This window comes from Oryctolagus cuniculus, chromosome 14 (assembly GCF_964237555.1).
Source record: "Oryctolagus cuniculus chromosome 14, mOryCun1.1, whole genome shotgun sequence".
NCBI classification, from domain to species: Eukaryota; Metazoa; Chordata; class Mammalia; order Lagomorpha; family Leporidae; genus Oryctolagus; species Oryctolagus cuniculus.
Window position 1 is genome coordinate 64,517,144 of NC_091445.1, and position 22,388 is coordinate 64,539,531.

General features: G+C 39.3%; 1 protein-coding gene across 10 annotated transcripts in view; it reads right to left on the reverse strand.

The window, feature by feature from the left end:
• FYB1 (FYN binding protein 1) overlaps positions 1-22,388 on the reverse strand; it is a 180,966-nt gene that overhangs the window by 20,202 nt on the left and 138,376 nt on the right. For 7 of the 10 annotated variants that reach the window (XM_008262140.4, XM_008262138.4, XM_008262142.4 and 4 more), the window contains exons 4-13: positions 19,978-20,024; positions 16,956-16,975; positions 16,496-16,530; positions 15,454-15,574; positions 11,454-11,613; positions 10,880-11,027; positions 6,811-6,833; positions 5,319-5,385; positions 3,799-3,936; positions 1,043-1,068 (exon numbers count right to left, since the gene is read on the reverse strand). In XM_008262140.4, coding sequence (XP_008260362.2) covers positions 1,043-1,068; positions 3,799-3,936; positions 5,319-5,385; positions 6,811-6,833; positions 10,880-11,027; positions 11,454-11,613; positions 15,454-15,574; positions 16,496-16,530; positions 16,956-16,975; positions 19,978-20,024 — 785 coding nt within the window. The remainder of the gene's footprint in view (positions 1-1,042; positions 1,069-3,798; positions 3,937-5,318; positions 5,386-6,810; positions 6,834-10,879; positions 11,028-11,453; positions 11,614-15,453; positions 15,575-16,495; positions 16,531-16,955; positions 16,976-19,977; positions 20,025-22,388) is intronic. The other 3 variants (XM_070056664.1, XM_051853803.2, XM_070056663.1) reach the window with 1 other exon arrangement.

The window sequence follows — 22,388 nt, forward strand, 5'->3', positions numbered from 1 at the left end:
GGTTCCCTACTAATGCACCTTGGAAAGCAGCAGAAGATGGTCCAAGTCCCTGGGCTCCTGAATCCATGTGGGAGACCTGGATGAAGCTCCTGGCTCCTGGCTTCTGCCTGGTCCAGCCCTGGTCATTGCAGCCATTTGGAGAGTGAAGCAGCACGTAGAAGATCTCTGTCTCTCTGTCTCTCCTTCTTTCTCTGTATCTCTCTGTAACTCAACCTTTCAAATAGATAAATAAATCTTAAAACAAAACATCAAAGTCTTTAAAACAACAACAACACATAAAGCTAAAAACATTTTTTACTTGATCATATTTGTTCCTCTTTATACCTAAGTGTTGTAAATACTTCTTGAATATGATAGATTAGGACACAAGTGTGTCATCAAGTACTGACCAATTTGAATTAGTTCCTTATGTATTTTCAATCTGATAACTGAAAAGAAGGTTCTAAAGTGAGATAATGTATCTGCAAGGACAGATTATCTCTATCTCTATGGCTTGCTCTTCTAATGTACCAAAATAAGTAAACCTTTCAGAAACCCCTGAGTATACTTGTGAGATAACATTTTATTTTGTTCAATGTCAATTTTAGCAAATCTTTGAAAGATCTGTATCATTAGGGGTTTAAAAAATAAACTGACATTGCACAAAGAAGAAACTGCTACTTGTGAAAATTTCCAAATGTGATATATATTGCAAATTTAAAAAGAAATTAGATTTAGGATGACTTTGTGGCATATAGTCTGCTTATCTTTAGATATTTTATGAAGGGAGGAGAGACATATAGGATGTTGTTGTCCATCCCTTCCTGCTTATCCCTAACACCGTAGCAGCTCCTGCAAAAACTATTTAAAAGCCATCAATATTTTTATTTTCTTCATTCTTCTATTTCACTGTTGAGCAACTGTGGCCACCCAAGGTGAAGTTAGTTGTCCAAGGCTTCACAATTTATTATTTAATGGAGACACTGTGATTACATCCAATGCTTTGCACTATTCCAACTCCAAGAAATAATGATATAAACTAACATTTAGTTTTGTTACTTACCCAATTGTTGAGGAGGAGAAGGGAAACTAGAAGGAAAATGAGAAAACAATCAGACTGATATGAACATGGAGAGGGACTCCTTTACAGAGGAGAGGTATCAACAGCCCAGAGGCTTGTGGTGGTTAATCATTCCTTTCTTATCCCCCATTTCTCCATGAAGCCAGACTTTCTGTCTATCCAGTTTGGAATTTAGGAAGACTTTTTTGAGCTCCAGTGTTGGCCAAAGAAGTCAAGAGTTAAAACACCAGTTGGTTTATTTTACTCCAGCCACTGGATAAATGTTTTCAGATTTGTTCTATGAAGTTTAGACATATTATCATACCAGAATAAATTAAATATATTCAATATTTTGCTGTGATATGGCATATAAAGCTTTGGTCCAAAACTGTCTGGATTAAAGAATATGAAAACAGTGTCAAAATCAACATAGGTCATGGGAATAAGAACATGTTTCCACAACAGGTACACATGTACCCCTACCTCCATAGGAGAATGGTGAATAAGAGAGAAATACTCACTTAAACTGGACAGTGAGAGCTTATTAATAGATGTGATCTGAAATTGGGATTAGGTAGCATTTAGTTGCAACAGAAAAAGACCTTTTCTTCTATTACTTTTTGAATTAAGGCTTCTGTGCGCATGTGCCCACACACACACACACACACACACGTATCCACACAGATGAAAGAATGGTGCACAAAACAGGAATGGCTGGTTAAAGTAAAGGGTTACAGGTCTTTAATTCAAATGATCCAAAATCAGAATTGAGAGGTGTTTCATTGAAGCAAAAAAAAAGTTTTATTTCTAAGTAAGGGTTATATTTGAGTAATGCTGCTCTGAAAACTTCTGTTTATGCTTTGTTCAGATTTCAGGTGTAGCATTTGTTGACTGCTTTGGTGTTTCACAAAAGTATGTAAAAGCAGGAATTCTGTACAGAATTAACATCTTAGGAAGACTTCAGTTAAATATGGTGAGTACATTAGGTACACATAAAAACAGAAGACTTCCCTGTTCCAGGAAACATAATTAAGACTCTTTCAATTCATATATGTGTATGGAATTTATATTAAGGAGTTTGGAGTTTGAAAGAGAAAATGTATGCCTTAGTTTTTATTTAGATAAACAGAATATTTAGAATAATTTTAGTATAGAAGAAATATAATTCAAATATAATTAATACATCGCTATTGTCTAACAGAGTCACAAGGACTTGAAAATGCTGAATTTAGAAAAATAAAGTTCCTAATTGTGGAACCAGTGTTGTGGTGCAGTGGGTTAAACCACCACCTGCAACACTAGTATCCCATATGTGTGAGTATCCCATACGGGAGTGCTGGTTCAAGATCTGGATGCTCTGCTTCCCATCCATCTTCCTGCTAATGTGCCTGAAAGGACGGTGGATGATGGCTCAAGTACTTAGGTCCCTGCTGTCTACCTGGGAGACCCAGGTGGAGCTCCATGCTTCTGGCTACAACCTGGCCACCCTGGGCCTAGCCCTGGTCATTGTGACCATATGGAGGGTAAACCAGTAGACGCAAACAAGATCTCTCTCTCTGTCTCTCCCTCTCCCTATCTCTCTCATTCTGCCCTTTAAAAAGATAAATAAATTATTAAACAATAAGTCTACATTGTATCCCTTATTTCTAGAAAACTGATTTTAAAGAGAATGCATATTTCAAAGGGTAATCAATGTAAAGATCTATATGTTAAATGTGGCACTGGAATTGTAAGCTTTAAATGTGATGTTACAGTTTTAGAAAGTCCAACTAAATTGAGTGTATGATTGTTTTGCATATGAGTGTGTGTGCGTGCACATCCATGTGTATGTATTTTAGGGGAAAGTAAAATAAATCTTTGAACTATATAATGATTTTTGAATCCTTGATTTTATGTAATGAATACTTGATTTTATGTAATGTTTGAGTTTAAGAACAACACCAGGTGCCAGCGCTGTGGTGCAGCGGGTTAAAGCCCTGGCCTGAAAGCTGGCATCCCATATGGGCACCAGTTTGAGTCCTGGCTGCTCCTATTCCAATCCAGCTTGCTGCTATGGCCTGAGATAACAGTAGAAGATGGTCCAAGTCCTTGGACCCCTGCACCCATGTAGGAGACCTGAAAGAAGCTCCTGGCTCCTGGCTTCAGATCGGTGCAACTCTGGCTGTTGCGGCCATCTGGGGAGTGAACTGGTAGATGGAAGACCTCTCTCTCTGTTTCTACCTCTCTCTGTAACTCTGTCTTTCAAATAAATAAAATAAATCTTAAAAAAAAAAAAAAAGAGGGGCTGGCGCCGTGGCTCACTTGGTTAACCCTCCACCTGCAGCACCGGCATCCCATATGGGTGCTGGGTTCTAGTCCCGGTTGCTCCTCTTCCAGTCCAGCTCTCTGCTGTGGCCTGGGAAAGAAGTAGAAGATGGCCCAAGTGCTTGGGCCCCTGTACCCGCATGGGAGATCAGGAAGAAGCACCTGGCTCCTGGCTTGGGATCGGTGCAGTGCCGGCCATAGCAGCCATTTTGGGGAGTGAACCAATGGAAGGAAGACCTTTCTGTCTCTCTTTCCTACTGTCTATAACTCTGTCACATAAAAAAAAAAAAAAAAAGAATGACACCATAAATGAGGCTAACATGATTAATAGAAAATAATATTAAGATGGTTTAAGCCTATCAAGATTGGATTATCATGAGAGAATATTAGTAGCATTTGATTGAAATAACATTAGTGTAGTTATTGTGTGCTGGATTTGGCTGGTCGACTCTTACGATGAACCTTCATTATTTTCTGACTCAGGGACTTTAGGTTTCTCTCGTATACTTTTCTTTTTGTCATCTTTTCCCTTTAACATCTTCAAAATGCCCCAGGGCCACATGTTACTCTTCTCTTCAACCTGTAGCATAGAGCTTTGGAGCACGCAGGCATGGATCAGAATGCAATAATCAGTGGGATGTGAAGACATTATGTGGAGATTCAGATTTTTATAATTATTGTTCATTATGATTACTTATCATACAGGTAACAACAAACTCACTGTTTACCAGGAAGATGGTACTACTAAGTTTATAGATCATGAAGTTTGAATACTGTTCCTACCAGATTAATCAATTTTTTCTCTTTAAATATGAAACTGTCGATTAAATTTTGAACATCAATTTAGCTTTACTTATGATTAAACTTATATAAATGCTGATCTTAAATTTTTAAAGGTGCCATTTCAAAATAGAAATTGTTTATTATTTTATAAATTATTATTATAAATATAAAGATATTTATTCTGAAGCTAAATGATCAAGTATATAACACTGGTTCAGGCACAAACAGCATCTGGTGTCAATTTAGTTAGGTTGCCTATAATTATGTTATTGTACAGGATAGCTGATAAACTCTCCAGATGTTATAAAAGTAAATTATTGGAGCTGGTGCTGTGGCTTAATGGGTAAAGCCGCCATCTCCAGTGCTGGCATCCCATATGGGCACTGGTTCGAGTCCCAGCTGCTCCACTTCTGATCCAGCTCTCTGCTATTGCCTGGGAAAGCAGAAGATGGCCCAAGTACTTGGGCCCCTGTACCCATGTGGGAGACCTGGAAGAAGCTCCAGGCTCCTGGCTTTGGATCAGCGCAGTTCTGGCCAGTGTGGCCATTTGGAGAGTGAACCAGCGGATGGAAGACCTCTCTTTGCCTCTGCCTCAACGTCTCTGTAACTCTGCCTTTCATATAAACAAATAAATCTTAAAAAAAATAAAAAGCTAACATTTATTTAAAAAACTAAATTATTAATTGCTATGTAAAAGACTGGAAAAGTTTTGAAAAAATACCTGCCCCCTGCACCCCATGGGAGACCAGGATGAGTACCTGGCTCCTGCCATTGGATCAGCGCGGTGCGCCGGCCGCAGCGTGCCGGCTGCGGTGGCCATTGGAGGGTGAACCAACGGCAAAGGAAGACCTTTCTCTCTGTCTCTCTCTCTCTCTCTCACTGTCCACTCTGCCTGTCAAAAAATAAAAAAAAAAAAAATTAAAAAAAAGAAAAAATACCTGCCACACCAGTAATTTATCCCCTTTTCATTTCACTTCTGTTGCCATAGTTGCTGAGGCTTTTCCAGACAAGCTACCATTTCATTTGAAGTGTGGTACAATTATACTTCCTGATTTACTGTTTCTGTTAATTAAACACTCAAGTCATTTTGGTAATCTAATGATGTTTTCCGCTTTTTATCTTAATTGGAACTCAAAATAAAATTTCAGTGTGGATAATAATTTCCAAAAGGCAATTCACTGATTATTCTTACCCCTCGCCAGCATCTTCCTCTTCTATCCCATCATAAATGTCGTCATCTGGAGGTGGTGGGAACATCCCTTCATTTAGAGCAGAAAGAAAGTCTTTTATTAATTCTTGTAACTTGGATATGTAAAGGCCCCTCGGATTCGGATAACAAATCCTTCTTATTTACCTGCAGCGGTATTCCTCTTCACAATAACCATTTAAGTTTAAAAACTGTTTATATTCCCACTCTCACATAGATAGTAAATTAGTTGCTCTGTGGGTCATTTTAAAAGAAATTCGTAGGGCTGAGTTATATAAATGAAGAATGATAAGAGGTACTCCAAATTTGAGATGACAGGGATGGGGGAGAATAAACATGAAAAAAGCAAAATTGAATCTGAGACATATACGTACTGTGGAAAAAAGATATGCGAAGAAGTGATAAGAAAAATTCAGTTAACAGTGAGAGCTATTCAGAAAAACATATTGATCAAGATGTAAGTAAAGAAAAGCAAAATGGAATGGAAAGTGAAACATTGATAGTAATTGAAACAAAGAAAGAAATTAAGTCACATTTTTGAAAACCGATGAATTTTTTATTTGAAAGGTAGAGTTAGAGAGAGAGAGAGAGAGAGAGAGAGAGAGATCAATCGATAGATCAGTTGATCTTCCTTACACTGGTTCAATCCAGAAATGACTGCAGTGGCTAAGACTGGACCAGACTGAAGCCATGAACCTGAAACTCCATCCCGGTCTCCCACATGGGTGGCAGGAGCCCAAGCACTTGAGCCATCTTCTGCTGCCTTCCTATGTGCAATAGCAGGGAGCTGGATCAGAATTGGAGCAGCCAGACTCCAACTGGTACTCAAATAGGATGGCAGCATTGGAGGCAATGGCTTAACTCACTGTACCACAACACCAGATTCAAAAAGTAGACACTTTTATACATATTTTTAAAGGTTAAACCCTTTCTCCATATCACTTGTTATGCTAATTCTTCAGGAAATTTGCTATTTAACAAATATTTAATGGGTACTTCTCTATGTAGGAATATACAAATGAAGAAATTTGAATGAGAACTTTGGCACTGCAAGGTAGTAGTTCAAATCACTTATTTGTTGCTGGGAAATCTACAGGTCTTTAAGTGTCATAGTCAAGGTGACTAAACAAGTGTACTTATCTAGACAGGATAGCTATGAGAATGAAAGGGCTGCTGTCATTAGGTATGCTCAGAAAACTGGCAAGCGCCAAGGCTGCCCCTGGGAAATTTCCAAAGTGGGGTCTTCTTGTGATCCCTAACAAGCTAGTCAAGAACAAGTAAATGGCTCAGAGTCGGTTGGTGGCCAGGACTTAAATCTAGATAATTGGCTCCCAGGCTGGTGTTCTTTCCAACACATTAAGACCCTTTGTTATTAGGAAAATATTTTGCTTTTAATATAATTAATATAATCTCAACATCATATAATATAAATGCTGAAGACATGTGGAGAAACTCTTTATAAAAGTGTGTAGCTTACCTCCACTTCCACTGTGACTGTGGCTAGGAAAAAGCCCAGAAACATTCAATTAATACATGAATTATTTAGCTATCAGGAACAGAAATACACATATTGACAAGTTTTATAAAATATAAGTAACATTCCAGCTAAAAGTTATCAGGTGGTTAGACATGAAGAGGCAGAAAAATGCCCCTTACAATAGATGAGTAATAACAATGAAGCAAACAGAAAACAGGAATCAAGTAAGTTACTACATATTGTATTCAAAAACAATGATACTCTTTGCTTTTAACATTTTTCCATGAGACATTTTTCAGATAATACATTATTTTATCAATCAACAGATGGGCTGTTAGAAAAACCCAATGTCATTATTGTGGGAGTCAAACAGAGCGATTGCGTTGTACTAAATCCAGTTATCTTTCACTATCTTATTACTATGTCATGTTTCTCTTAATCCAACAGCACTAAAAATTTTTTTAAGGGAGAACTTTTTTTTTTTTTTATTTGACAAGTAGAGAAAGAGAGACAGAAGGAAAGGTCTTCCATCCGTTGGTTCACTCCCTAAATGACCGCTATGGCTGGCGCTGCACTGATCTGAAGCCAGGAGCCAGGTGCTTCTTCCTGATCTCCCATGCGGGTGCAGAAGCCCAAGCACCTGGGCCATCCTCCACTGCCCTTCCGGGCCATGCAGAGAGCTGGACTGGAAGAGGAGCAACTGGGACTAGAACCCGGCGCCCATATGGGATGCTGGCGCTGCAGGTGGAGGATTAACCAAGCGAGCCACGGTGTGGGCCCTAAAGGGAGAACTTTTCAAAAACTGAATTCTTATTCACAGGACTTTTATATGGTATGGCCCCATGCTGTCTAAATCCTGATAGCCTGTGTTTCTTCCTTACTTCCATAACATTCTATATTTTCATTCATGTGATGGTTCTCTTTTTCTTGCCCGGGTCTCCCACTAAAACATGAGTTCTGCAGGAGGGAAGGAAATGTAGACTCTGAGAACTGGAGAAATCATCAGAAGTTATCAATCCCCTCATTTTGTAGAAATTAATGGAGGCTCTAAAAAATAACTTTAACAAACCCAACTCTACACTTAGCTTGGTACTGCTGATCCTCACTTTTGCCCCTTGGTTAATCTGCAAAGAGATCAGTCTGATGTTGCAACCTTTGAGGACAATTACATACTCTGAGCTGATGTAACTCTCCCAATCTTTTCTTTTAAAGATTTATTTATTTGAAGGGGAGAGTGAGTGAGTGAGAATATCTTCCATCCACTGATTTACTCCTTAAAAGGCTTCAGTGGCCAGGACTGGCCCAGGCCAGTGTCAGGAGCCTGGAGCTCCATCTGGGTCTCCCACATGGGTAGCAGTGGTCCAGGTATTGGGGCTATCTTTCATTGCCTTCCCAGGCACATTAGCAGGGAGCTGGATCAGGCCTTTTATCTGCTGGTTCACTCCCCAACTGGCCTCAACAGGCGGAGCTGTGCTAGTCCAAAGCCAGGAGCCAGGAGCTTCTTCTAGGTCTCCCATGAGGGTGCAGGGACCCAACCACTTGTGCCATCCTCCACTGCTTTCCCAAGCCATAGCAGAGAGCTGGATCAGAAGTGGAGCAGCTGGGACTCAAAATGGAACCCATATAGGATGCCAGCACTGAAGGCAGCAGCCACTGCGCCACAGCTTGGTTTCTTCTTATGAAAGCCAATTTGGGACCTGCAACCTCAGTGCATGGTTTTCATGTTTTATTACATTGCATAATTGATGGTTGTAACCTGGTATGAAGGTAGAGCACGTTGTAATTCTTTTTAGAAAAACAGCAGCTGCCTGAAAGCAACTAAGTTTAGTTGATGACATGAGGTCAAAGATCATAGCAAAAAATTTAATTCTTCATCTGCTTCACAAGGATATTCCTAATATGGTAGTTTACATTTTTAAAAAGGTTGGTAATTTAAAATCTTATCGTTTACGTTTCACTTACGAAACATGTAGACACAGTGTACCTGGGTAAAGCCCTGGCACAGATTACAGATTGGGGCTGTCAATTGAGATTTTCCATTGTCTCAGGTGGATACAGAAAACTGAGAACCACTAACTGGACTGGAGATTCCTCCCCTCTTTTTCCTTCAACTTGAGGGGATGGTGACTGTCACAGGAAAGACAGGTATGGTTAGAGAGAAGGGACGGAAGAAGGAGAATGTGAAAGACAAAGGAAGATGAGTGGTCGGACAGAGACCAAAGGGAAGGGCTGGCAAAAGGAAGCTGAAGACAGAGGAAGGAAAGAAGGCAGCGTCGATAACTGGGAGGAGACAGCCAGTCTCCCCTCTGTCCCCCTCCAGCAGGGCTGCCTTGCTGTCCCCTTCTCTCCCAGAAAGGTGTTCCCTTCATTTTTGGAGGGAAGGTCATCTTAATCTAGTGGAGTTAAGGGCCATGGAAGGTTGGACCCTTGATACTCAGATTATAGGGAGTTAAAAATTTATTGATTTATTTGAAAGTAAGAGTTGCAGAGGAGAGACAGAGAGAAAGAGGTCTTCCGCCTGCTGGGTCACTCCCCAGGTGGCTGCAACAGCCAGCCCTGAGCCAGGGTGAAGCCAAGAGCTTCATCTGTGTCTCCCACATGGGTGGCAGAAGTCCAAGTACTTGGACCAGATTCCACAGCTTTTCCCAGGCCATTAGCAGGGAACTGACATCAGAAGTGGAACAGCCAGGACAAGAACAGGTACCCACATGGGACACCAGCGTCGTGGGCAGAGGCTCTACTGTCTAAGCTACAACACTAACCCCATTTAGGGAATTTTTACTTCAAAAAAAGTCAACTGGAGAAGTAGTATAATTAATTCTTTTTTTCCGTTATATTTTCAAAAATATTTAGACTCATATTTCAGAGCAAGAGAGATCAATTTTATAGTTTGTTTCATGTTTACTTAAGGTATATCCCTAAGACCCAATCATGATGAATATTTTATATAAAACAGTGTTTTGAAATGACAACACTTTTGACAAGATCTGGCAAATAGTCTATACATTTCAAGTAGTAGTTGATACATACAATGGAACTTTTTGAAAAGTTTGTGGGCAATAGAATTAAAAGACAAGTTCATCTTGGTGTAAAAATTTTGAAATCCATGCATGAGGGATCCTCAAAAAACTTATGGAAATATATATTGTTGAAAAAGTATGCATAGATTTCAAATTTTTTCTACCGAAACAAATTTATCTTCTAAAATTATTTACTTACTTTCATTTATTTGGAAGAGAAACAAAGAGATAAAGATCTTCTACCTACTGGTTCATTTCCCAAATGCCTGCAAGAGCTGGGGCTGGGACAGAATGAAGCCAAGATCCCAGAACCCAATTTAGGTCTCTCAAATGGATGACAAGGTCCCCACTACTTGGGCCATCACCTACAGCTTCCCAGGGTATGCATTAGTAGAAAGCTGCAATCAGAAGTAGAGCCAGGATCATAACCCAGGCACTGTAATACGGGATGTGAGCATCCAAAAAGCAGCACCAAGACCACTGTGCCAAATGTATCTTTTAATTCCACTCTTCCGTGAACTTTTTGAGGTACTTTCATATAATCAATCAGTAAATTAGAAAAAACAAACTATTGACTTTCAAATGACCTTTCACCCATACTGGGGTTATTCCAAGTGGTAAGTCAGTTCAGTGATAGAAAGCTCTAGGAGATATGGGAAGAAAAATTCTAGGATCTTACAACATAAAATCTGTGACAAGGAGATGGTGCAATCTGTTTTATCATATGTATTTGCAGGGCAGGTGTCTAGCCTAGTGGTTGAAATGCTGGCGTTCCACATTGGGGTACCTGGATTAGAGCCTCAGGGCTGACTCCTGACTCCAGTTTTCTGCTAATGCAGACCCTGAGAGGCAGTGATGGTAACTCAAGAAACTGGGTTCTTGTCATCCACATTGGAGACCAGGATTGTGTTCCTGCCTCCTGACTTTGGCCTTGCCCCACTTGGGATCTGTATCGACATTTGGGGAGTGAAACAGGGAATGAGAGCTCTCTCTCGGCCTATCTATTTTTCTGCTTCTCAAACAACAAAAATGGAAGTATTTGCACACACCTGCTAACGTCATCTTGCTCTGCAACATCATCATAGACTTCTTGGTCTTCTTCAATAGGTCTTGATGAAAGAGCAGCACCAAGAGAGGATTTTTTGCGTTTCAAAGAATCGTAGTCAATCTCTACAGCGGTTGTTTTAATATAGCCATCTACCGAAAAGGGAAAGACTTAGGTTCAGTTAATTGTAGCTTAAATATTTTTCAAGTTGTGAACAAAATATCAATTGCACATTTGCTCTTGAAAATTTTTCTTTTCTTTATTCCCTTGCAATTCTGAGTTAAAGATCTTCCTATTAGAATTTAGGGTAAATATTTCAAAGTGACTAACATGAAGCCTTGTTGTTTTCTAACATCACTGAAGAACCTAATGCCCTTTGTTCCTTTCTGAAATAATATAAAATTTTACATTGTTCCTAAGAACATAACACAGATGAGATGAAGATGGACTTGTATCTGCCATTTGAAGTGTTTCTATCTTAAATCTATTTGATCACATACTCCTAACTTGATGCTATTATAGGTCTGGAAGAATTTGCATTTTGGCTCAAAAAGAAAGTCATAGGAAGCTGAACTCACACGAGCCCTTGGAGGTTCGGCCCAACCATTTTCCTTCAGGGTTGTCGGTGAGGCGGATTATTTCAATTTGGTCTCCTTGCTTGAAGCTCAGTTCATTCTTCCCTCCTTTGACATCACAGCAGGCCTTTGCCTGGTGGATGACTTGAATAGGGCCTGTCAGCTACAGAGAGTGAAAAAAAATCACGATAAGCTTCCTCACTATTCAGAAAATCCTTAGGGAACATAGTTGTGAAATATGTCCACAACCAGCTAACCTGCCTGCATCCAACTTACACGTTTGAAATAGAACTTCGGGGTGACTGCCATTCCCGGTAAATGTTCTTTTTGTGGGTGGGTATGGAGAGGCTTCACAGAGGTGAAGCAGACCAGCAAAGAACAGGTAAGCATGAGCTTGGGGTCCTGGAGGGGGTCGCCGGGATCTGTTGACTTAGGAACTCTGCAAGAGGCCCAGGAAGGAGGCGCCTAACTGGACATCACCTACATACAACGTGCATCCTGAGTGCTTTGTGTGATTATTCTGGTGTTTTTCTGCAGCTCTCAAACAGCAAGGAGAAGGGAGCAGGCAGGGGAAGGTAACAGTGTGGGAAAAGCATTTGCTTTCCCTCCTTTTATTCTTATCATTGTCTATAAGCTGGGAGTAGACATCACCTGCTATAAATACCATTTCAGAGATATCTTTGTAAATAAAAATCAGCAGACGAACGTTGTATAATGTTGTAAAGTTAATAACTTGAGCAGTATGGCATTTTTTCGACAGCAGGGCAATAACCTAGTTTAGCTCGTGAATCCTACAGCTCTCATTTCCTCACCCTAAATTAGTGTCTTCAACAGAACTTCTTGAGTCTTTTGATATGCAAATATGCATTATCACTCTTGAAGCTATACTTTATGTTATTGAATCAATGAAGCCATGACTTATAACATATATTGTGAATTATTTACTAGTAAGAAGGAATGAAAATAGTTTAAGTTAAATGTTAATGGGGCTTAGTCCTTATGTTTATTTAATTTTTTTACCTAATATCTATTGATACCTTACAGAAGTGAAGTCCTAGTTTTAACAAACTTTCGAGTTCATATTTAGCAGTATGAGTTTCATATTCTATCTTTCTTACTAAAATATATTATTTGAATGAATAAGTAAGCAATATAAAACTGATTTCTCTTAAAAGAATCAAAGTAAAGTCTTACATACATTGTTTAAAACTATAAATAATATTTTAATGAAAAGTATATGTAGATTTTTAGTAAGAAAAATTATTCACTTAGAAATTTATTAAGAAATTATTCATTAGGAAAATATAAACATTGATAGCCATGCATTCTGTGTGAATAAAACATTTTAATATTGTAATCATAATTTTACTTTGGATAGTGAGCCTTTTCAAAATGTAATGAAAAATTGTGATAAATACAATGGCTTTTGTGCATAATTTAATTTACTTCCATAATAAACTTTCCAAAGTATATAATTTATTCTTCCTTTGAAGAAAAGAGTAAGACTCCAAGGCTCAGAGAAGTAGAAAGCCTAGGATCATATAACTCACACGTACACTGGAATTCAAATCCCCATCTGTCCAATTGACTGTAAACTGTTTCCCCTGCAGCATAACACTGAACCTTTGCTTTAATACAGTAAATGTGCTGGGAAGTTACAAATAAATCAGATTTATTAGAGGAATAAATATTTAAAGGAATCACACTGTCGATCCTTTTCAAAGTGAAGAATAGTTTTATAATTCACATAATCCTCCTGGATGTATCTGATTCCAGACCCATACCAGAGGGACTGTGTCATCAAAGATGGTGTAGCTGAGACAGTGAGAGAGAGGTAGGGAGGAGGGAGACAGGGAAAGGAGAGAATAGCTTGTGAGTGTCATGTTTAATGGTGGTAGGAGAAGTCATGCAATCACCAGAGCTCAGAGAAGACAAATATGAGAAATCTGGGTAGACAGAGGGAAGAGGAATATCATGTATTAGAAATCAACATAATGCCGGCGCCGTGGCTCAATAGGCTAATCCTCTGCCTGTAGCGCCTGCACACCAGGTTCTAGTCCTGGTTGGGGTGCCGGATTCTGTCCCGGTTGCCCCTCTTCCAGGCCAGCTCTCTGCTATGGCCCGGGAATGCAGTGGAGGATGGCCCAAGTGCTTGGGCCCTGCACCCACATGGGAGACCAGGAGAAGCAAGATCAGCGCGATGCGCCGGCCGCAGTGCACCGGCCGCGGCGGCCATTGGAGGGTGAACCAATGGCAAAAGGAAGACCTTTCTCTCTGTCTCTCTCTCTCACTGTCCACTCTGCCTGTCAAAAAAAAAAAAAAAAAAAAAAAAAAAAAAAAAAAAGAAATCAACATAAACACAGGCTCAAAATAAGGGCAAAAATGTAAGTTGGGTCTAGATACCAGCAATTAGAGTAGTTCATGGAAATCTCATTTTTTTTTTTTAATTTGACAGATAGAGTTATCAGTGAGAGAGACAGAGAGAAAGGTCGTCCTTCCATTGGTTCACACCCCAAATGGCTGCTATGGCCAGAGCTACGCTGATCCCGAAGCCAGGAGCCAGGTGCTTCTTCCTGGTCTCCCATGCGGGTGCAGGAGCCCAAGCACTTGGGCTATCCTCCACTGCCCTCCCGGCCCACAGCAGAGAGCTGGACTGGAAGAGGAGCAACCGGGACTAGAACCCGGAGCCCATATGGAATACCAGTGCCACAGGCAGAGGATAAACCAAGTGAGCCATGGCGCTGGGCCCATGTGGTTCACTTAGGAGACACGTGTGTGTCCCTTCCCCAGCTGTCATATAAGCCACTAAGATATCTGTGTGGTCCTAAGTTCTCTAAGTAGACCAATATGAAATAGGCAACGGGGGGAGCCAAGATGGATTTTAGTAATCCAGTATTCACTCACTCAATCAACATAAAATTTCCTGATTGCTCACTGGCTATAAGCAAATTACTTTATTTGGATTTTTATCATATTGCATTTTATTTACTGTAGAGATCTTAAGGGAGTGTATTAGGCAAGAAAATATAGTTGTAAAGATAGCTACTCTTTAAAAACAACAATTAAGTTAAAGTGATCATATTAAATGTTAAACTGAACATATAGATAGGATTAAGTGTTAAAGAGATCATATAAACAGCATCAAGTGCCTGGTAATAATAAAAGACAGAATTAAAAAGGAGGGAATGTCCAACATGGGAAGCAATCCACACAGCAGAATCATAGAAAGACAATCGCTTTAAGTAACACTCCAATCTCAGAATCAGCCCTTGAGGCAATCAGATTTGGCTGAAAAGCCTATGAGAGAATTTCAGGCTTGGAAAGCCAAGACACCATGACAAAAAAATATCCTATGTTAAGGATTTCTGTGAGTGAGATCCCAGCAGAAAGAAGGGACTATCAAAGAAGGAGGTGCCTTTCTCTGAAGGGAGGAGAGAACTCCCACTTTGTTTATGGTTCTGTCTAAATAATGACAGAATTTGTGGGCTCAAAAGGCTTCCATAGCCTTGGCAGCTCATGGTAAGAGCCTCAGGTGATCACTGACGTCATAAATAAGAGTGTTGTTATATTAACAACAGCAGTCACTGTGCACTTACTCCCCATGTAGGATCTCTGTCCTTAATGAGTTGTACTATGAGAATTAACTGCAAAACTTGTTCTCAAGCAGTACTTTATATGTTGTGTGTGTGGGGGGTGCAAACTATTGACATCTTTACTTCATATAGAGTTGGTCCTCTGCATATAAATTTAATTAAAAGTGAATCTTAATGAAGAATGCGATGGGAGAGGGAGTAGGAGGTGGAGTGGGAGGCAGGGTAGGAGGGTGGGTATGGGGGAAAGAACCACTATATTCCTAAAGTTGTACCTATGAAATTTGCATTCATTACATATAAGCTTTATAAAAATACAACAATTAAGTAATTCTCCAATGATGTAAGGTCTTCTTTGTGTGAAGGTTATAAAGAAAAGTTGCTCTTTTACCCATCAGCAAGCAAGCTCTTACTTTAAATTTCTTCTTTATCTCCTGCTCTTTCTTTTCTTTCTCTTTTTGCTCCTTTTTCTCCAGCTCTAGTCTCTTCTTTTCCTCCTTTTCCCTCTTCTTCTCTCGTTCTTTGGTTGCTTCTCTGTGAACACAGATTGTTAGGTTGCTTCTATACCCGCAGAGAGCTTTCTACCTGCAACCACAGCTGAAGGTGGTATCTGAAACGTGGATGAAGGTAAAACGCTAAGGGTTGTTAAAATCGTGGAAGCGTGAGTCTGTTTTTAAAACCAATGGGCGGCACATAGCTAAAGACACCTTCCCAAGGCTCTGCTTCCCCTTACAGCTTCTGCCAGCAAGTGCAAGACACTGTTTATCAAGGGTCCATTCTTGCTGCATGTCAGCATGAATAGAATGAATCTCTCTCTCATGCACATGCTAACGTTGGCTCAGAAACTGTAGTGCAAATTGGCGGCATAAGAACTTGGATAGAGAAAATTAAGATACCTGAGATTAACGTGATAAGATAGCTTATTCATGTCTACTTCCACCCACTTTCCAAGAAATGCCTTGGTCCTAGGCAATCTAGAAACTCATTTTGGAGGTTTTTTTTTTTTTTTTTTTTTTTTTGGTAACTTTCTATTTTACTAGGATGAAACTTTGGAATCTGGGTGCCATGCTAAATTATTTCTCAAAGCACCTACATAGGTGAAAGTGCTGCAAGGAGGTGAAGAAGGTATAACACATAAAATAGCACAAAGTAATTCATTTGCCTAAGGACACACAGAGAGTATGATTTATACATTCCTGTCTCTGATTCCTTCCTGTAGTCTATCTAGTATTCTGTGGGTCTGTGGCCTCTTATAGTACAGCCTTTTAACAGAGTCTTAAAGTCCTTGAAGAAGTAAGGAATTTCTACTCCTTTGTATTTCAGTAAAGATTACCATGATAAGCCAAAATTTTGAACAAGTAACTTTTTTTCCCTAGTGTTGAATACCAACTTCCCATCATACAAAATATTATATTCATCTTAGAAGAAAAATTTGGTAAAAAGTATAATTCATACATGTCTTCATATGTTTCTCCATCACTCTCTTGTTCCTGTCAAGAAAGCATTGATAAAGAATGACTTTGATTATTCAAAAAGGCAACATACACATACTACATTGATCAAATACTTTTCAAAACAATATTTGCAAGTTTATATCATTTAAGTGCATGCACGTTTGGAATGCTTAAAATACTTTTTAAAGAGAGACTTAGCAAGCAGAAAAAAATATTTTATTTTCTGTTTTGCCTTTTAATTCAGATGTGTATCCAGACCTAAGTTTATTCAGTACTACAACATTACTACAAGTCAATGCAATGATTGGTATTTAATGTCTCAAGCATTTAGAAGAATTTAAATAGAAAAATATTATCATTGCTCATAAGAATTTTATTTGTTTGAAAGTGAATCACGATACGGTAATTGTTAAATACATTGTTATAGCCATATAATGAGAATAAAAGGAAACAAATCTCACCTCTTCTATGTTTCCAGGACCTACAGGATTTAAAAAAGAATAAAATGTAATACACAATAGTTAGGACTGGAGCATAGGGAGATTACTGATGCCATAAACAGGAGTGTCAATTTGTAAAGTCAACAACAGGAGTCACTGTGCACTTACTCCTCATGTAGGATCTCTGTCCTTAATGTGCTGTACATTGAGATTTAATGCTATAATGAGTACTCAAACAGTATTTTTCACTTTGTGTTTCTATGTGGGCACAAACTGTTGAAATCTTTACTTAATGTATACTAAACTGATCTTCTGTATATATAGAAAATTGAAAATGAATCTTGATATGAATGGTAGGGGAGAGAGAGCGGGAAAGGGGAGGGTTGTGGGTGGGAGGGAAGTCATGGGGGGGGGAGCCAATGTAGTCCATAAGCTGTACTTTGGAAATCTATATTCATTAAATAAAAGTTAAAAAAATACACAATAGTTAGAATCATTTTAGGATGATTGGATATAACATGATAATTTCAAAATAGTTTCTAATTTAACAAACTCATGCTTTATAAAAGATATGAAAGTATAGAATAAATTATGTGCTTTAGATATTTACTATGGCTTTTTGAGACTTATAAATAATTATAAAATTCTTTCATTGGCTTTTATAAAATAATGCAAGGTCAAAAAATAATGAAGACACCCTTTACTCCCTTTACAAAATGTGTATACATTTGATTCTATGGGCTTATGTGGAAAAAGTTATTATGAAAAAAATCACAAGTTCATAATTTTAGGCTCATTTGTTCCCAAGGGCTTGCTTTCTTATATCAAATAAGTTGAGTTAGTTAAGTTTTTAAAATTGTTGCTTGAGTTTAGTGTAAGATCAACTAATTATCAGATACTAATTGTATATAAGTTAATAATAAAAATAATAAACAAGAATAATTGTAATGCAAATAATGTGATATTAGTATAAGAATAGACAAATAGGTTAATGGAATAATGTAGAGTACATAAGTTTACATAGACACATTCATAATATACACACAAGCACACACATACCTATAGAATTCTATAGTATAATGGTGCTATAGTATATTTTATAATAGTTAATGGGAAAAGGAAAGATTGTTTAAAATATAGTGCGTGATGAACAAACCGACTTCATACATGAGATAACAAATCTGATTTCTATTAAATTCTTAAACTGTAATACAAAGAGATCAAAGACACAAATACAAATGATGGTTCCTACAAAAAATATGAACTTTTCCTTGGACAAGAACTTGTGCAATAAAATTTAAAGGATAAAAATGAGGGGCTGGCACTGTGGCACAGAGGATTAAAGCTCAGGCCCGCATCCCATATGGCGTTGGTTTGAGTCCCTGCTGCTCCAATGCTGATCCAACTCCTTGCTAATGTGCCCTGGGAAAGCAGCAGAGGATGGCCCAAGTGCTTGGGGCCCCTGCACTCATTTGGGAGACCTAAAAGAAGCTCCTGGCTCCTGGGTTCAGATTGGCTCAGCTCTGGCTGTTGTAGCTGTTTGGGGAGTGAACCAGTAGATGAAAGACCTGTCTCTCCCTCTCTCTGTAACTCTGTCTTTCAAATAAATAAAATAATCTTTAAAAAGAGACAAAAATGAATTAATTTGACTACATGAAAATTCATCTATATGCAATGAATGACAGCATGGGCTAAGTTAATAACCAATGGCAGAATGGAAGAAGAAATTTGAATTGTTTGAAACAGCGTAGAGTTAATCACTGGAATGTAAAGAAACTTCTGCAAGTTAACCAAGAAAAAAAATGGTCAAAGGATAGAACTGGCAACTTATAGAAAAGGAAACCACAAAGACTAATAAGCAAATCAAGTGCTCAAACTCAAGAGAAAGAAAACCATGAGCCGGCGCCGTGGCTCAATAGGCTAATCCTCCACCTTGCGGCGCCGGCACACCGGGTTCTAGTCCCGGTTGGGGCGCCGGATTCTGTCCCGGTTGCCCCTCTTCCAGGCCAGCTCTCTGCTATGGCCAGGGAGTGCAGTGGAGGATGGCCCAGGTGCTTGGGCCCTGCACCCCATGGGAGACCAGGAAAAGCACCTGGATCCTGGCTCCTGCCATCGGATCAGCGCGGTGCGCCGGCTGCAGCGGCGGCCATTGGAGGGTGATCCAACGGCAAAGGAAGACCTTTCTCTCTCTGTCTCTCTCTCACTGTCCACTCTGCCTGTCAAAAAATAAAAAAAAAAAAAAATAAAAAAAAAAAAAATAAAAAAAAAAAAATAAAAATAAAAAAAAAAAAAAAATAAGAAAACCATGAAATGAAAATTAACATGAATTAAAATATAAAAATTAAAATGAGAAATAATTTTATACAAATAAGTCTGGAAAAAATTGGATAGCTGAACAATGCCATGTGCTAGTAAAAGATAGTCATGTGGGAACTATCATGCCCTGTTGAAGACAGAGGCATCTGTTCTAGAGAGCGACCTATCTTTATTTAGTCAACATAAATATTCCATGGCTTGTGACTAGCCATTCCATTTCTGGGTATATATCTTAAAGCAAGTCTCACCAAAGTTCACGTGGGGATATACCTAAGAAGATGCATTGTAGCACCAATGAATTGTAGTCCAGTAAAATATGGGGCCATACCAATGGAGTACTGGGTAGTAGTTTGTAGTAGCAGATTAAATACATACACAGTAACATGGCTAGCTCAAAAAAAAAAAAACCCACATTTTATTGAGTGTATAAAAAACAGTAATTCCTAACTTAAATTGCTTATGTAATTTTGTCTATACATGCATACCACAATATGCAAACAATGTGCACTAACATATACATACACATTGAATACATTAGAACATATTGTTTATATAAGGAAGAAGAAAGGGAGCAGGTTGTGAGGATAAAGAGAAATAAACAAGTAAGTAAAAGAAGAATGGGGACTTGCATGGACCCATGATGATGCTAACCCATGAAAGACCCTGGGAGAGTGATTAAATCAAACCCTGTACCAAAGGTAACAAATAAATATCTTTCTCCCCTTACCATCAGTGTTCATGGCACCATCTTGATTCTCTTCATTCACAAAACCTCTGAAAATGAAAAAGAAAACATGAGAGAGGAATGGGAAAAAGGATCTCTTCTCTAAATTATTTTTCCTTTAAACTCCTTCAATTCCCCCCTTTCTTTAGGGTATCTAGATATTACTCACATTCTTCTTTCTTTTCTCCCTATTCCTAAAATTCTCACTGTTCTTGTTCTCCTTCAGCTCCTTACTGCCAGTCATACAAAAGAAACACTGTTCTATGCCTCTCTGAATTCTCCACATTATTGCAAGATAACCCTCCTTTTCCTAGCCAAGCTGGAAGAAGCTGTCTATACCCACTGATTCCATTTCCTCTCCTTCCACTTGTTTCATTATTGACTACAATCTGTCTTCTTTTGCCTCTTCTTTACTCTTCAAAATCTAAGTGACCAAATCCACTGGACACCCTTCAGTTTGCCTCCTACTTGATTGCTCTGTGGCCTTGACAGTACCCTTGAGTCCCCTTTGTTTGTCTCCATGAGAAATATCTCCTGGATCACTTCTTCTTCTTTTATTTATTTTTATTTATTTTTATTTTTTGACAGGCAGAGTTAGACAGTGAGAGAGAGAGAGACAGAGAGAAAGGTCTTTCTTCTGTTGGTTCACCCCCCAAATGACCACTACGGCTAGCGTGCTGTGCCGATCCGAAGCCAGGAGCCAGGCGCTTCCTCCTGGTCTCCCATGTGGGTGCAGGGCCCAAGCACTTAGGCCATCCTCCACTGCCTTCTCGGGCCACTGCAGAGAGCTGGACTGGAAGAGGAGCAATGGGACAGAACTGGCGCCCCAACCGGGACTAGAACCCGGGGTATTGGTGCCGCAGGTGGAGGATTAGCCTAGTGAGCCGTGGTGCCAGCTTTCTTCTTCTTTTTTTTTTTTTTAAGATTTATTTTCTTTATTTGAAAGACAGAGTTAGATAGAGAGTTGGAGATATAGAAAGAGAGGTCTTCTATTTGCTGGTTCACTCTCCAAATGGTTTGCAATGGCCAGAGCTGAGCCAATCTGAAGCCAAGAGCCAGGAGCTTCTTCTGGGTCTCCCTTGTGGGTGCAGGGGCCCAAGGACTTGGGCCATCCTCTGCTGCTTTCCCGGGCACATTATCAGGAAGCTGGATAAGAAGTGGAGTACCTGAGACTCAAACTGGTGTGCATATGGGATGCTGGTGCTGCAGACTGAGGCTTTAACCCACTGTGCCACAGTGCCACTAGCTCACTTCTTGCTTCTTGAGTCACTATCCTACAACTTCATTTGTTGGTTTTTGTTTTGTTTTGTTTTGTCTAGCAGCCGGGACTGGAACTGGTACCCATATGGGACGCCAGTGCTTCAGGCCAGGGCATTAACCCACTGCGCCACAACACCGGCCCCAAGTCATCCTTTATTTCTCACTCTTCTTCAGTCCTAAACGAAATGGATCATCAAGTTCTGTCAGTTCCACCTACTTAGGTTTCCTAGAAATTCATGTCCTGCTTCCATCTCTTCCTCTCCTGCTTGACACGGGAACAGGATTACCTGACCTCTAGTATGGACTCTTGCAGTAGCCATGTGGCCAGTCTTCTAGTGATCAGAATAGCTCTCACCCCCACACTGGCAGTCCCTTCCCAACTTTTGCCAAAGCGATCTCTCTAACACCAAAAACATGATTATATCACTCTCTTATTAAATATTCAAGCCATTAAAACAATTAGGAAAATGTTACTTTTCCCAAGAGATGTTGGTTGCAAACTAACCCCACTTGAAAGATGTCTGGCAGGAGTGCCTTCTTAGTGTAAAATGAGCTCGGTGGGTACCTTAGTAACTCAGAGAGAATTGCCATGGACATATGTCTCATTCTTCACCCAATATGGCAAACATAGTTAGCAATCAATTGTTGATCTAATTCATTTTGTAAAAAAAAAATGAAAATTGAAAAATGAATATGTAGTTAGCTTTCTATTTACATAAGTATAAAGGCCCTGATACTTGTTTTGCTTAGTGAGGCTTTTTAGTCCAAACTTCAGAATTGAATAAAGAAATGGTGGAGTAAGCCAAACTCACAGTAGAAACATTCAGGGAATAAGTTTTAGTCATTGTAATAATATATGTATGATTAATATATTAAGTGTACTATTTCAGAGATTTGTTATATTGAAGACTATTGACTTAGGCTTGTTGCATCAATTTAAAGTGTATGGTTTATGCTTTTAAAATTTCAGTTGAAAAGTAAGGACTCTAGATACTGAATGGCAATGGCTGCTCCCATCTGAAAACAGAGTCAAGGTGCTGGTGCCCCTGCATCCCTAGCAGAGGGACATTTTGAAGCCTGGTACTTCCGCTTCGGGTCCTGCTAATGAGCTTGCAAAGGCAGGGGATGATGACACGTACTGCAGTCCCTGCCAC